This window comes from Rhipicephalus sanguineus, chromosome 5 (genome assembly GCF_013339695.2).
Source record: "Rhipicephalus sanguineus isolate Rsan-2018 chromosome 5, BIME_Rsan_1.4, whole genome shotgun sequence".
Lineage (NCBI taxonomy): Eukaryota > Metazoa > Arthropoda > Arachnida > Ixodida > Ixodidae > Rhipicephalus > Rhipicephalus sanguineus.
In genome coordinates, this window is record NC_051180.1 from 54061026 (window position 1) to 54074589 (window position 13564).

General features: G+C 46.3%; 1 protein-coding gene across 1 annotated transcript in view; it reads left to right on the forward strand.

Annotated features, from left to right (window-relative positions):
• Positions 1-13564, forward strand: part of LOC119393628 (basic helix-loop-helix domain-containing protein USF3) — a 26701-nt gene continuing 13137 nt past the window's right edge. Inside the window, exons 1-4 of the mRNA XM_037660735.2 lie at positions 1-169; positions 1031-1117; positions 3619-3763; positions 11900-11996. Coding sequence (XP_037516663.1) covers positions 1083-1117; positions 3619-3763; positions 11900-11996 — 277 coding nt within the window. The 5' untranslated portion in view covers positions 1-169; positions 1031-1082. The remainder of the gene's footprint in view (positions 170-1030; positions 1118-3618; positions 3764-11899; positions 11997-13564) is intronic.

A 13564-nucleotide genomic window follows, 5' to 3' on the forward strand; every position in this document is an offset into this window, starting at 1 on the left:
GCGTTTTAGAGGGTTCTGTCGATTTTATTGCCTGTGGCGCCGCATCGTAGGTATCAGAGGTATTATTCAAAATGGCTGCGAGTTTTGTTTAGAGTGACTTTTCACGCGCTTGACGAAGACTCTTTGCAGCTGTTGGTGTGTGCAAACTTCCGGAGAGATAATTGTCATGGTAAGTGAGGACTTTCCCATGCATGGCATGCGGCTGTGTCTGTAAATGTATGCTACAAGGCCACTAATGCCGTGGAGCAGGCGAACATGGAAAGTTGATCAAACGGTAAAATCTCGTAAATTACGTGCTTTAGTACTTTCGCACGCGCAGCCTCGCTTTTTGCGATGCTTCCAGCCGCTCATGATTTACTCGCCCCTTCCGTTAAACAACCGACAAACGCATTTTGACGCAAACGTGCTGCATCTTCGCGCCTGTTCCTGAACGTTGAGATCTCAGTTGCAGCACAGATATTGTGGCCTTGAACCTGTGAAACCACAATTCTTTACTGACCGCTCCAAAAACGTTTTAAATCTTGGCATACGCGACTTATCTTTCGTGATCACTGCAAGCATGCTATTTGTTTTGCACCGAACCGCGCTTAGGCGCCGTGCATGGCCTGTGCGTGATGTGGCGCACTAATCTTGAATCTCATAACATCTCTGTAGGCAGTTTGTTGCGCTCATAAAACCATGCGCAGGCTTCTTCCGGGTTTTTAAGTGTTATTTTTGATCGAAGCATCTCAAAAATGCGTAGTTCAACACTCGGATACCAGGAATACCCATCTGTGTATCAGTCGAACCTATTTGACGCTGGCGTCTGTGAGCCACGCTTGAGGTAACTGAGTGCGTTTGCTCTCAAGTTCGCCGCTTCGCACCGTGCTGTTTTTCGCAAAAGCTTCCGGTAGCGTTAACCTACTGTGCTGCTCATTTTCTCGCGCTTTTTCTGTTTGCACGCTTGTTAAGACGCCGGCACTGTTGAACCGCCGTATTGATGACTTTTTTTTTTCTTTTTTTTTTTCTTTTTCGTCCGTTTGCTGTGCAGAAAGTTCGCCCACCACTGGCTTTTTCGAGGCCTGCACAGCTCTGGTTTTGCTATGTCAGAGCAGTATAGCAGCGACGAAGATGCCTGGTAAATACTGCTCGTTTCGATATTCCCATTTGGACACTGTAACCGTCGGTTTCTATGATTTGAACTTGAATGCACCACCCTGAAAGTTGAAAACTTGTCACTCTACTCTGTAATGCGACTGAGGGAGCATGCATTGCTTTTCAACACTATGATGAGACATCAGCACCCAAACAGTGGAGCCATATGGCTCGGAGTTAACAATTTCATGTGCAATGTATACATTGCACAACACACTTTATGGGCAGTGTTGAGCTCATGCGGCAAATGAAACTGCTCGAGTGCTTCTTGACTGCTTTTCATCTTCAGCTGAAGTTACACGGGCATACCTGAAGGCTTCATTTGCTTGAACTTGCACGAAACAAATGCCCATGAAAAATCTGCATTCCTTGATGAATGGCTCAGAAAAATTCCGGCTTAAAACCTTCCTTGTAACGGTCAACAACGCAACATCACTGCATGGCAGTCTTTTATGTTAATTTGACGGGTTTAATAGCAAAGAAAGCCATTTCTTTGCTGAGCACTGACGTACACATCCTGCTAGCATGTAGTGTCTGCCGTTTCTTAGGCTAACTTTCTGTTAGCATATGACAGCTGGCCACTAAGGTTCTGCAAAAAGTATGTTCCGATTGCTAATTGAGAATAACGCAATAATTTTTACATTATTTTTCTTCCTTAGCATACTAGAGCATTTGTCGCAGTGCGGCATTGCTTTTTGCAGCCTTGAATAATAATGTTGTAAGGGCAAGCAAAGTGCAGCTTACATTTCCTATAAAACACATTGTTTTGGCAAGGTAGCCCAAGATGTTTACAAGAGTCAGATGCGCAGTCAGAAACTTAATACGGAGGGGGGGAGGTCGACCCACTTTTGTGTGTGTGTGTGTGTGTGTGTGTGTGTGTGTGTGTGTGTGTGTGTGTGTGTGTGTGTGTGTGTGTGTGTGTGTGTGTGTGTGTGCGCGCGCATATAAAAAAGCAAAAGTTTCTGAGGGGCGGGGGGGGGATGTTGCCCCCCAAGCCCCCTCTCTGGCTATGCCGACACCAAGAGTGATATGTATTTAAGTTTGTCTCAAAGGCAGCCAACTCTTTCATTTCCCACTTTCTTATTCTCATTCTGATGTGCACAGTGCAATGCTTTAAACTGCATTTGTGACTAGACAAGGGCACGTAGTTCTACAAAAAGTACCAAATTCCTGCCAAAGTGCGAATGTATTAATGCTTGAAAGCATCATTTTCTAACCTGACGACAGCGAAAGCTTCACATCAAAGGGACACTAAAGGGAAAACCAATTTTTCTCATGATCACCATTCTTGCCGCAAGAAGAGGCTTGGTAAGCGAGAAACGTGCAAAAAGGAGATGCAGGTAGCGACGCTACCTTGAAGTCCTACATTTTGACGGTGTCTACTAGGCCCTGTGTAGTACCTAATCTTTAAAAATAAAGTACATTGTCTTCTGAGGGGGCCACAGACTTGTGAGGGGACCACAGAGAGGGGACCACAGAAAGAAAATCAAGTTCAAAGTTTCATTTTTAAATTTCGCGCTGAAATGTCCCTGCATGACGTCGCGGATTTCAAAGTGTATTTATTGTATTCTGGCGCCATTTTCTCAACAAAATTACCCCAAACTTGGTATGTTAAGTCTATGGCCCCCTCAGAGGACAGTGTACTTCATTTTTACCGATTAGGAACTACGTAGTCCCTAGTAGGCGCCGTCAAAGCATGTGACGTCACGGCGAATGGTGAGGCAACTTCAAGGTGGCGTCGCCACCCACATTTTGTTTTTGCGCGTTTTCTCGTTTACTAAGCGTCTTCTCGCAGCAAGCGTGGTGTTTTTGGTATCGTGAAAGAGTACTTTACTAATATGAGAAAAATCATTTTGCTCTTTAGTGTCCCTTTAAGAAACAAACTTTCAGGAAATTTTGTTGAGCCAATGTCCCCAAAATATAAAATTGCACATTGAAATCCGTGAATTCACGCGCACCGCAATATTTGAAATAGAGAGTTTGACCTTGATTTTCTCATCTATTATTAATGTTAGGATGGTGAAATTAACTAAAGTGATTAAAGTTATGATGGTGAAATCTAAAGTGATTCATTGCTTCACTTTAGTGTCCTTTGAAAAAATGCTTCCGGCCTTGCAAACTGCGCCATGATTGGGAAGTTACGTACACACTTTTTCTGTTGTGTATCCCTGTGAAACTATGACCCACCTGTTCACCTGTTGTGCCTTGTTGTTATGCGCTTTTTTTTTTTGGTTTCAGAACACCTTTGTGGGATTCGATCGAGTTTTTATTTTTTTCCTTTGCTTTTTTTCTTCGTCTTTCCGCGTCCACATGCAGTTCATTCTTTGTTTCTTGTGCAAGTTGAACTTGGCTCACTGCGACGTGAAATATCTGAATGTGTTGCAACGACTTTTTGAGAGGGGAATAGTTGCACGATATTTTCCGTTGTTCTGTGGTCATCTCGGCTGTCTCTAGTGGCTAAAGTAAGTCCACCGGTGAATGCAGCATCTGCAATGGGGAAGTGGGCTCCCGCAGCAGCCACAAGCGCAAGGAAGTCCACAATGAGGTGGAAAGGAGGCGGAAGGACAAGATCAATATTGGCATCTTGCGCCTCGGGGAGCTGCTGCCTGACAAGGATCCCAGGAAACAGGTGCGCTGTCATCATCACGGCGGTCTTTGCATGAGAAGCTCGTAACCCTCACTGGGACACAAATTTCGGACACTCGATCAATTTGGAGTGTTAAAATAAGCTTGTAGGCACTCTATAGCATTCGTTTTGTGCTGCACTCCATTTATATGCTAAAACCGTTCATATGATAAGAAAGGGAAATTCACGACCGCTCCATTGTAGCGCGACGGCACAAGGAAATCCATATAGATTTCTCAGAAAGAAAGCTTCTTAGATGCTGAAAAATTCATCCTGGTCCGGGGACTAAACCCAAGACCAACAGACCAATGCCTTTCCGGGGCAGTCACGTTACCAGTTGAGCTGACCAGGAAGGAAGCATTCAGTTGGCAGCGTGAGGGCATATTCATCAACAACTCGAAGCACAGGGACACTGCTTATTGCAGATAAGTTCTGTGGAATTCCGCAAGGTACATGGTTCCACATAACTGATTTGCATTAATATGGGCACATGTGCTTCAAGTTGTCGATGAATTCGCCCTCGCATTGCCAATTCCTGGTTAGCTCAATTGAAAGAGCGACCATCCTGGAAAGGCGTTGGTCCTGAGTTCGCTCCCCGCACCAGGACAAATTTTTCGGCAACTAGGAAGCTTTCTTTCTGAGTAATCTGTATGGATTTCCTTGTGGCTTTGCGCTGCAATTGGTGGTTTGTCGCTTTCCCTTTCTTAACCCCTACGCCACCTTGTGAGACTCTGCAGAACTGATTTGCATCCGTTTGTATGCTATTTCACACCTCCAGAGAAAAAACAATTTGAAAAATTATTTTGACAGGACAGTATTTTCTATATGGCCTGGTGAGGACCCCTATGAGTCTTGTGAACGGTACTTATCTGTGACTGCACGTACTGCTCTGCTGCATATATTAGAAATTCAGTGTGTGCCGTCGGGGAAGATGCGGTGCCAGTTCTTTTGGTATTTCGTTTATTTATTTACTTTTTATGATGTTGAAGGTGCTTCTTAAACCAATGATTCACCAGTAATTTTTCATTAAAATTTTTGTGTCGCCACTGCGACAGTTTGGCGTAACATTTAAACATGGTTTACCCTATTTGCATTATCTCTTAATATTTTCTTCTTCCAGGAAATTCAGAAATGTTCTTTAGAGGAGAACTCTGGTATTTTTTTAACTATATTATTTTTTAACTATATTGCCGTTTTGTAATTGTATTGACAGTTCTATAACAGGTAGGGTGGTTTGTTGTGCTTAGGAACTCATCAGTAATTTTAAATAACCTATAAACAATGTGCCGATACCAAATGGGTACTTCATGCTGCTTCTGTGATGACGTCACGACCTGCTCCACCATACTCTAAATACAGTACATGTGGTGCTGGCATGAAAAAAAGAGAAACTGCCATTTTCATTTGACGATGCAACAGGCTGTGCCAGTTTTGCAGAACTTGACAGCGGCAATTTTAACAATGATTTGAGCAGTGGGGAAGTGCTGTTTGCTTTTTACTGCCTGCTACAGGAGCTACGATGTAGCCTGCAATGTCACAAACACAGTGCATGATTTAGAAACTCACTAAAAATCTTTACAATTAATTTTCAAGCCGTGTAGTTAACTTCCAAAGAGAACATGTGTTGAAAATTACATTGAGATCAGTGGACAAAATAAAATCACCAGAGTTGCCCTTTAACAAATTCTTTAGACCTTTTGTGTCTCTTTAACCTTTAAGGACAAGAGACACACTGAGGTCATCAAGTGCGTACTTGCTATACAAGACAGATGCTTAGTCCGGCTTGTCCGGCACTTCTTTTTTGTTTTGTTTTTCATGCATGTTTGCAGATGATTTCAGCTCTTGTAAAGCTCCGCACTTGCTTCAGACCGTTTGCCTGTATTTTCTGTTTGTGTATAACGTCAAATTATTATCGTCAAGAGCTGCTAAAGGCTAAAGTTGAGAGCGCAGACTTTCTGTTTCTGTTGCTAGCTGTCTATTTCAAAATGGCATGCTTCATGTACGAGTGCCTGCGAGTGCAAGTGCTGAAAATAGAACAAAACTTGGTGGTGAACCAGAGTTCAGCCTCTTCAACTGCAAGTGATATTGAACAGGCTTGGGGCAACAGTGGCAAGCTCACCTCTGTGCAGTGAAGCCCACCCTCTCTACAGTGTAAAAAAATTACTTTTAAAAGTAAGCTTCACTTTTCCGACAAATATTTTTGTGCCGATAAATAAAAGAAAGCCCGATGATTGTGAGAGCTCGTCTTCTTCGAGTCCTGGGGATATTTGAATTGGAGTTGGACAACAGCGGAGTGCTCATCAGTTCAGTGTAAAAATATGTATAGTCAACTGCCAATTTTTCGGACGCCCAATTTTTTGGACATGCTTAAAAAATTTGGACGCTTTCGCAGCACCGTCACAAGCCCCATAGACATCAATGTATAAGAACATCTGAAATTTCGGATGCTGAAACTCTTTGGCGTCTGATTTTTCGGACTTTCTGCCCAAGTTTCGGTCCGAAATGTCAATAATTGAAGCCCCCACCTCTGCCACGTCTGTAATCTCGTAGGTTCGAACCAGCACCTTCGTGAGTCAATCCATTTGCAGCCGTAGCAGAGTGCGAAAGTCAGCTTTGCCGTAGTGCCTCAGTGGTATGGCGTGAAGCAGACCGAAAATCCGAAGGGGGCTACTATGACTGCGCAGTGCGGTGATGTCTTTACGGATAAGCGCCGGAAATACACGGAGGTGTGTGGCGGCAGTCAGCAAACGCACCAGTCCGACTTAATCGCTGAAAACCCTTTATTATACGCGTCTTCAGCTAAATGCTCGGTAGTGCATGCAGCCTAGGGCAGTTGTGAGTGTACTGGACGCTCTTCCTAGGCGACAACCCAAATGCGCCATGCTGCCGTTCATGCTGCCTCTTTGTGCAAAACCGCTAAGTGCGCTGCACAGACGTCTTGTCTTCTCGAACGAAAGCAGCTAACCATCACCGCGCCCATATGCTGTCAGGAACGGAGTGGGCATTACAAACACTTTCATGGCAAACGTGTACGCTGTACTGCAAGCGCCCCGGCAGTGATGGCGTCAGCTTAGCAGGTGACGTGCCGCACACAAGGAATGATCAGCTTCACACGGCAGCAAATTCTGCATGTTGGCGGAGATTTTAGTACTGTAGTTACATAGGGAACCCAAGCTCAAGTTTACGGCGCGATGGCAGCGCCGCGCTACGGCTCTGGAGAGAAGCTCTGGCGCAACTGGGTGCAAGCACAGCCGACTCGGCCTGCTTGTCGGCAGCGGGAACACGCCACACACGTTTCTCAGGACTGGGGCGCCGTGCCGACAGCTTGGCACGCTGAACCGAGATGCTTGCTGTGCGAAGCTGCACTTCCACGTTGGCAGAAGCGACCCCGCGGAAGTGCAAGCGAGGTCCGAAGTACAGTCGAACCCGGGTATATCGAACTCACCAAAAAACGTTTATTAGTTCGATATATGGCATAATTCGATATAGGCCTGCTATAGAATTTGATGACACAAAGACACATACCTATAAGAAAAGTACTCCCTACTCTGGAACAAAATAGTCCTGTATTTTCATCTGTTTCAACGACTTCGCTGCCTGCGACAGCACGCACGCCTCCACGTTGTCCAACGAGTCGGAGCAGCCTTCCATATTCACGCAATAGCGCCGGACCAACGCAAGTGCACTAATCACTTCGGAGGATGTAGGCAACGGGCCATCGTCAATTTCCTTATTGCTGTCGCTTTGGCTCGTGGTCGGCACGACGTCTGCAACGTAGTCCTCATCTTGTAGCTGGCCCATGATGGCGACATCAACGTCCGCACTGACGAACTCGTCGAATGTTGATCCGTACGTGGCGGCGACGTCAGACTTCTCAGCGCACTCGACTCGATTTATGATTTCGAGTTTCGCGGCGAACGGCAAAGCCTGCCTCTTTGCAGAAGCCATGACGGCAGCGCGCCAAGAATGTTCACAGAGCGCTAACAGGCAACACCACCAGCACGGACCACGCTGAATGAGGACTCGAGGAAAAGAGGAAGCAGCAGGCACGCAAGCATAAAGAAAAAATGGCGCTCACTTGTTCCGCCTCCGCGCCTCGGAGAAAGCACGACGGCCTCTGATTGGCTGTAAGCGCTGCAAGCAGGCCAGGATCATTTTTTGCAGGGGGGTGTTCGCCTGTGCACAGCCGGGTCTAAACCACTTTTTCTAGGGTGGCGCCGGCAGTTTTCCCCGCCACCGCGAGGGAAAGCCAACTTGCTGGGGCACTTTTGAGGCACATGGAGTTTGATATATCGGTTGTCGTTGCTATTTTCGTTCGATGTAACAGTAACTTTTGCTATATATTCTCAATGTAAATATACCGTGTTTAGAAATTGTTCGATATACGGGATAATTTGATATAAACGGGTTCGATATAGTCGGGCTCAACTGTATTGCTGTGTCGTGGCCTGCCAGAACAGTGCAAACAACACCAAGGCACGCGATTTACTTGTGAAACTGTATCTGTTCTCGGGCATGTCGCACGAGAAATAAAGGCGGCAAGCGTGGATAGCTGACAGAGCTGTCTCGCCTTCTATTTTGACTGTCTGAGTTCATCGCTTTCGTTCGTTTCGACTACATGAATCAGTACGTAATGCGACGCATGCACACAGCGACTACAGTAATGATTGCTCGCTGTCTTCTCGTATTGTGAAAGACCAGTTACTGTTGTAGGTGAACTTTGTGTTTTGATTCCCCATGTTCGTGAGACCTACCCGTCGTTGTTGAACGTTCACACTCGCGTTATACTGTAAGCGCTGCTCAGTTGGTTGAATTCAACTGAACTCGGCACATTGTCAGAAGTTCGGTGCCTGCAATTCACGCGTCGGAAAGGCTGCTTTATCACGCTGGAACGGACGTATGTGCATTTTCAGCAAGCTTGGACATCGTTCCGCAGGTTTGCGTTGTTTTTGTCACTTCATTAGGGTGACATTTAAGCCACTATATTTAACTGGCACTTAATACATGCTTTGCAATTTCAACCTTGAAGTAACCACCTTCTGACTTTGTGCGATTTTCTAGCCGCGTTCGCGCAGCATGGTTTATGTGCCTGTCAAGTCGATAACCTCATAAAAAGAGACTGCAAGCATGATGTGAGAGCCGAAAAAACGAGGCGAGCAGTTTATCTTGCTTCACAGTGGTTAAAGCTCAGCTAGCTTCCTGGCGTCTTAATCGGCGGGTGATTCTCCAGCGGCACGGAGGACTCTACTCTAACCTTCTCTGGAAACAGTGCCATGGCAGTATGATTTCTTCTTTTTTTTTTTTCGCACGCCGCAAACATTTCTTTACAAAAGTGCACGGCTGCTACTGCAAGCATGCCATGTCAAAACAACAATCGTGTGATTCGTAGTCCACACCGCAGAACATCGATAGCGTGCACGGCTTCATTTCGGAGTGCATGTGGACCATTATGCATCTTTAACATGACAGAATGAGACTTACCTCGAGGTATACGTCCTACACGGTGTGATCGCGACTTGGGAAATGTATTTCGCTTTGAGTCGGGCGTCGTTGTTGTCGATCGTCTGCTCTTCACCGTAAACGTGATTGACGAGCCTTTCTCCTTTTATCAAGTTCGCTTTTCGGAAGTGCCAGTCAAGCTTGAAGATCCTTTTGAAGCCGCACTGCAAGCGGTACATTGTGAGGCGCCGCAAGTGCACCGCGAGAGCTCTGCACATGCACAGAAGCGAGCGGCAGCGCGTTGGAGAGAAGGGAAAACGCGCATTGCTTGCACCCAGTTTGTATTTTTATGCCAGAGATGATGCTGCCTGTCAAAAGCAGCAGCGCCACTAAGCGATACTTGGGGAGCCTATGTGCACACGGGTCGAGGAAAGCCGGACGAGTTGTCCACTCTTCCGCCACAGCCTTTGTGCTCTGCGTCATCGTTTCCAAATGCTCCATTTGCAAGAGTGCTGCAGTTTTCTCCGGGCTTTGCTGTTATCGGCGGTGCTCATCACGAGACGCAATTTGCAATTGGCCGGTTGGCATGTAAGCGAGGTTCGTGGCAGGTGCCGAATGCAGGGGTGAGACAGCTGCGCATATTGCGCATTTTTGATACGATTCCGTTTTCCTGCGCCAAGCTGCTCCAAAAGCATAAAAATTGCAAAAATTGCGCCGAACTGCGCCGAACGGCCCCACAATCAATACTTTTCAAGCCCGCGTCACCTTCAGCGTGGGAAAACGTAACTTTAGAAGCAGCGCCAGGGATACGTTCGCAGAACACGTTAACGCGCCCAAGCGTGTCCTTCTACGCGCCTTTGTAATAGAGGCTTCCATAGTGCTGTGATAATCGCCTCTGAGCGGTTGTAAATATGTGTAGTGTCCGAGGGGTAAGGTTTCTCGGCGCTCGCGACGCATTTTTGAAGGCGGTCCCTCACGAGGTGGCAGCGAACGGTGGCGCCGCGCGCTTTTGTTATCACCCATTAAAAGCGTGCGGTACACTTGACGCTACGCCACCCGCGCAGCCGAGCAGATAGCTGAAGGCGCTCTATTTTAGGCAGTTTTCGAATAGCGTACACTAAGTTAGTGTTAGCGTTTGCGGCCCGCTATTTCCGTCACTTAACGGGAGCCCGCAAGCGGTTAGCGTACGACGCATGCGCAGTTGTGCGAAAAGCCAACGCAAAGCTTTGCGTACGCTATTCGAAAGCTTCCTGAGGGTTCGCCCTTCAGGGAGGGCAAATATTATTCGCAGCGCCCCTCCTTCCGATTAAGTCAAAGTATGGGCGGTATCGACTTTGCCCCCCCCCCCCCCCTTCGTGCGCACGCCTATGGGGGTGGTCATACTGGCGCGTTCGTCGGTGGCCATACCGCTTTTGTTCTTTCCTGATGTTACGCGCGAAGGCGTCGCCGCAATCGCGTGCTAGTCGGAATCATTCATTGACCGTTCAAAGACGTACTGCTATGTGACTATACAATTCTTGTGCAATCAGTTTTTATTGCGATAGCAATTATATGGACAGTCTCGAGGGGTTCTTGCCGTCGCCGTCATGTCCTTCCGGTATGAAGTCCAAATTGATAAGATCCCCCCGCGAATTGTATGTTCTACAGCGGGTAAAAGCACGCGAGCAGAGGCGACGTGCGCGGCCGAAGCAAACGAGCCGGCCCATTGCCGTCGCTCGGAGGCTGCATGCGATAACATCACCCCGCTCGGAAGGCCCGCCCGCGAGGGGGGGGGGGGGGTGGAGTGTCGCGCGAGGAGCAACTTTGAACTTTGCGCGGTCGCGATCACTGGCGCGCGCGCGCGCTATCTCGAAAGCCATCACAACGGGATTTTTTTTATTATTATTTGAGAAGTGTGATGTTTTTTCTTTTCTTATTTTCAAATGTAAAGTGAACCTACTTGGAAAAACTTTTTTTTATCTATTTCATATGTTGTTACCAGGGTTATATAAATTGCGTGGTTTGTAAAAAGGTAGTGTAGTTCATACCTGGCAATAATCTGTTAAAAAAAGCTTTCTCCAAAGGCTCTTTGAATGTTATGTGTATTCTAAGCCGATTAAAATATGTGCTTGTTCCTCCAAGTTACTACAAATTTGTTTTTTTTCAAGCTCCAAAAACGACATAATAAATGCCGCTAACTGCTCCCAAACAAGGTTCTCCTGCTCCTAAATTGAAATTTTGCTGCTCCCAAAACTGCTCCCAAATCGATTTCAGCCGTCTCACCCCTGCGAATGTATCCACGAGAGCCTGGGCGCGTACCAAAATGCCTGATAAGTGTAGCGAGAGGCATTAAAGCTATTTCGGACGTGGCTGTGGTGATTTGACCGCTTGAGGGGAATAAAAAAGCATCAATTAGATTTTTTGGACTGCCTGATCTTTCGGACAATTTCGCGGTTCCTAGGGAGTCCGAAAAATCGGATGTTGACTGTAGTTCTTTTCTGGTGAACCACACCTTTTGAACAGAAATTTGCTTCATGTTGTTTTGCATGACCATCAAAATTGTTTCCCCACAAAGAAACAAACTTCTTGCTTCTTAGCAAGTTTTTAAAATTTTGTTGCCATCTTTGAAGGTTTAAGAGCTAAAATGAATGTCTTTGATTGTCAGTTGTTACTCAAGACAATTCGTATAGCGCATTCTTTTTTGTATTTGCTTGTCTGCAGAGCAAGAATGGGATCCTTGAACGGGCATCGGAGTACATCACGTACTTGAAAGACTTGAATGAGAAGCTGGTGATGGACAAAGTTACCAACGTGGAAGGTAAACACCTGCTTTGAGCACTATTTTTCGTGATCGTCATCGTCCTATATTCATGTTCACTGCTACAGGACAAAGGCCTCTTGTGGTCATCTCCATTTCGCACTGTCTTGTGCACTGATTTCAAGTCACGCCTGCGAATTTGCCAATTTCATCACTCACCTAATTCTCTATTATCCTCAACTATGCTTTCCTTTCCCTCACAGATTGTATTGCATATCTCTAATAGACCACAGATTGTCTGCACTATGCATTATGTGTCCTTCCCAGCCCCATACTTTCCTCTTAACACCAGCTAAAATACTAGCCATCCACATTTGCTCTCTAATCCATACCACTGCCCTTCGGCCTCTTAACACTACGCTTAACATTTTTGATTCCCATGCTTGTTTTTCAATCCTTAATATCTTGTCAAGCTTCTTGTAAACCAAGTTTCTGCCACATGTGTTAGTACCAGGGTGTAAGAAAAATAATTCAGGTGTTGACACTCCGCTCCACGGCGCGTCCAGATAATGTTCGGCGCTTTCGGTCCCTTCGTCGCAGCGCCCCCCACGAAACTGCGGCCAGCCCATTTACTATGACGACAAGCTGCGTATCTAGAGAATGCAGCGTTAGAGCCACGGTGTAAGAAGCATAATTTATTTTTCTGACACCATGCCGTGGAGGCAGCTGCGGCGTTCGCCGCACGTGACGTTTTTCGGTCGCGAAAAATGTGGCATGCGTTTCTAGCTCTAGTTGCTAGCGTGCACAGTGCTTTAAGAAAAAAGCAAGGAGAAAAACAAAAAGAAAAACATGCTTCCGCCTCGTCGTGCTCGGTCCCTAAGTCGCAGCGCCCCTCACGAAACTGCGGCCGGCGCATGTACTATAGCCGAACATTATCTGGACGCGCTCTCCGTCGCGGCGGGCGGAGAGTGTCAGCACTTTAGTTTTCTTACACCGTGGTTATTACCAATAGTGTGCGATGAGTGTAGAACAAGCATATCCATAAGTTGCTATCCATGATTTAGTAATGCCTGTCCTATATGCCTCAAACTATTGTTAGTCTTCTGTAAACCTCAGCCCTGCGATCAGGTTCACTGTAACTCACGGACCCATACAAACGTGCCCTTACACAGATTATACAGGCTGACTGATAATTATGAATTCATGTTCTCTTGCCAGGTAATTGAAAGTTACTGTTGTCTGCTTCGTATTAGTCTTCAGCCTTACCCTTGCACTTTCCCAGCGATGGTCCTCCTTCATTTGTTGCACTTCTTCCCCAGCGTTGTTGAACAACTCTGTAAACCATAGGTTGCCGAAGTATTTGCCACCGACCCTTGCACCTGATCCTTACCATTCAAATGCTTTTTCTAAGCTTGAAGTTAATAGAATTGGAGAAATCCTGTCTACTTGTTATCTGATTCCTCTCGTGGCCATGGCTTTTTTTCTTTTTTTAAAGGGCCAGTTAACAGTACTTGACTTTTTTTTTACACCTCCCAAACAAGCTCGCTATTTCGTGAAGAAGGCCGCGGCGATCACATTTTGCAAATATCACAGCACCGCGCAGCCACTCCATTTCAAAAAACAATACC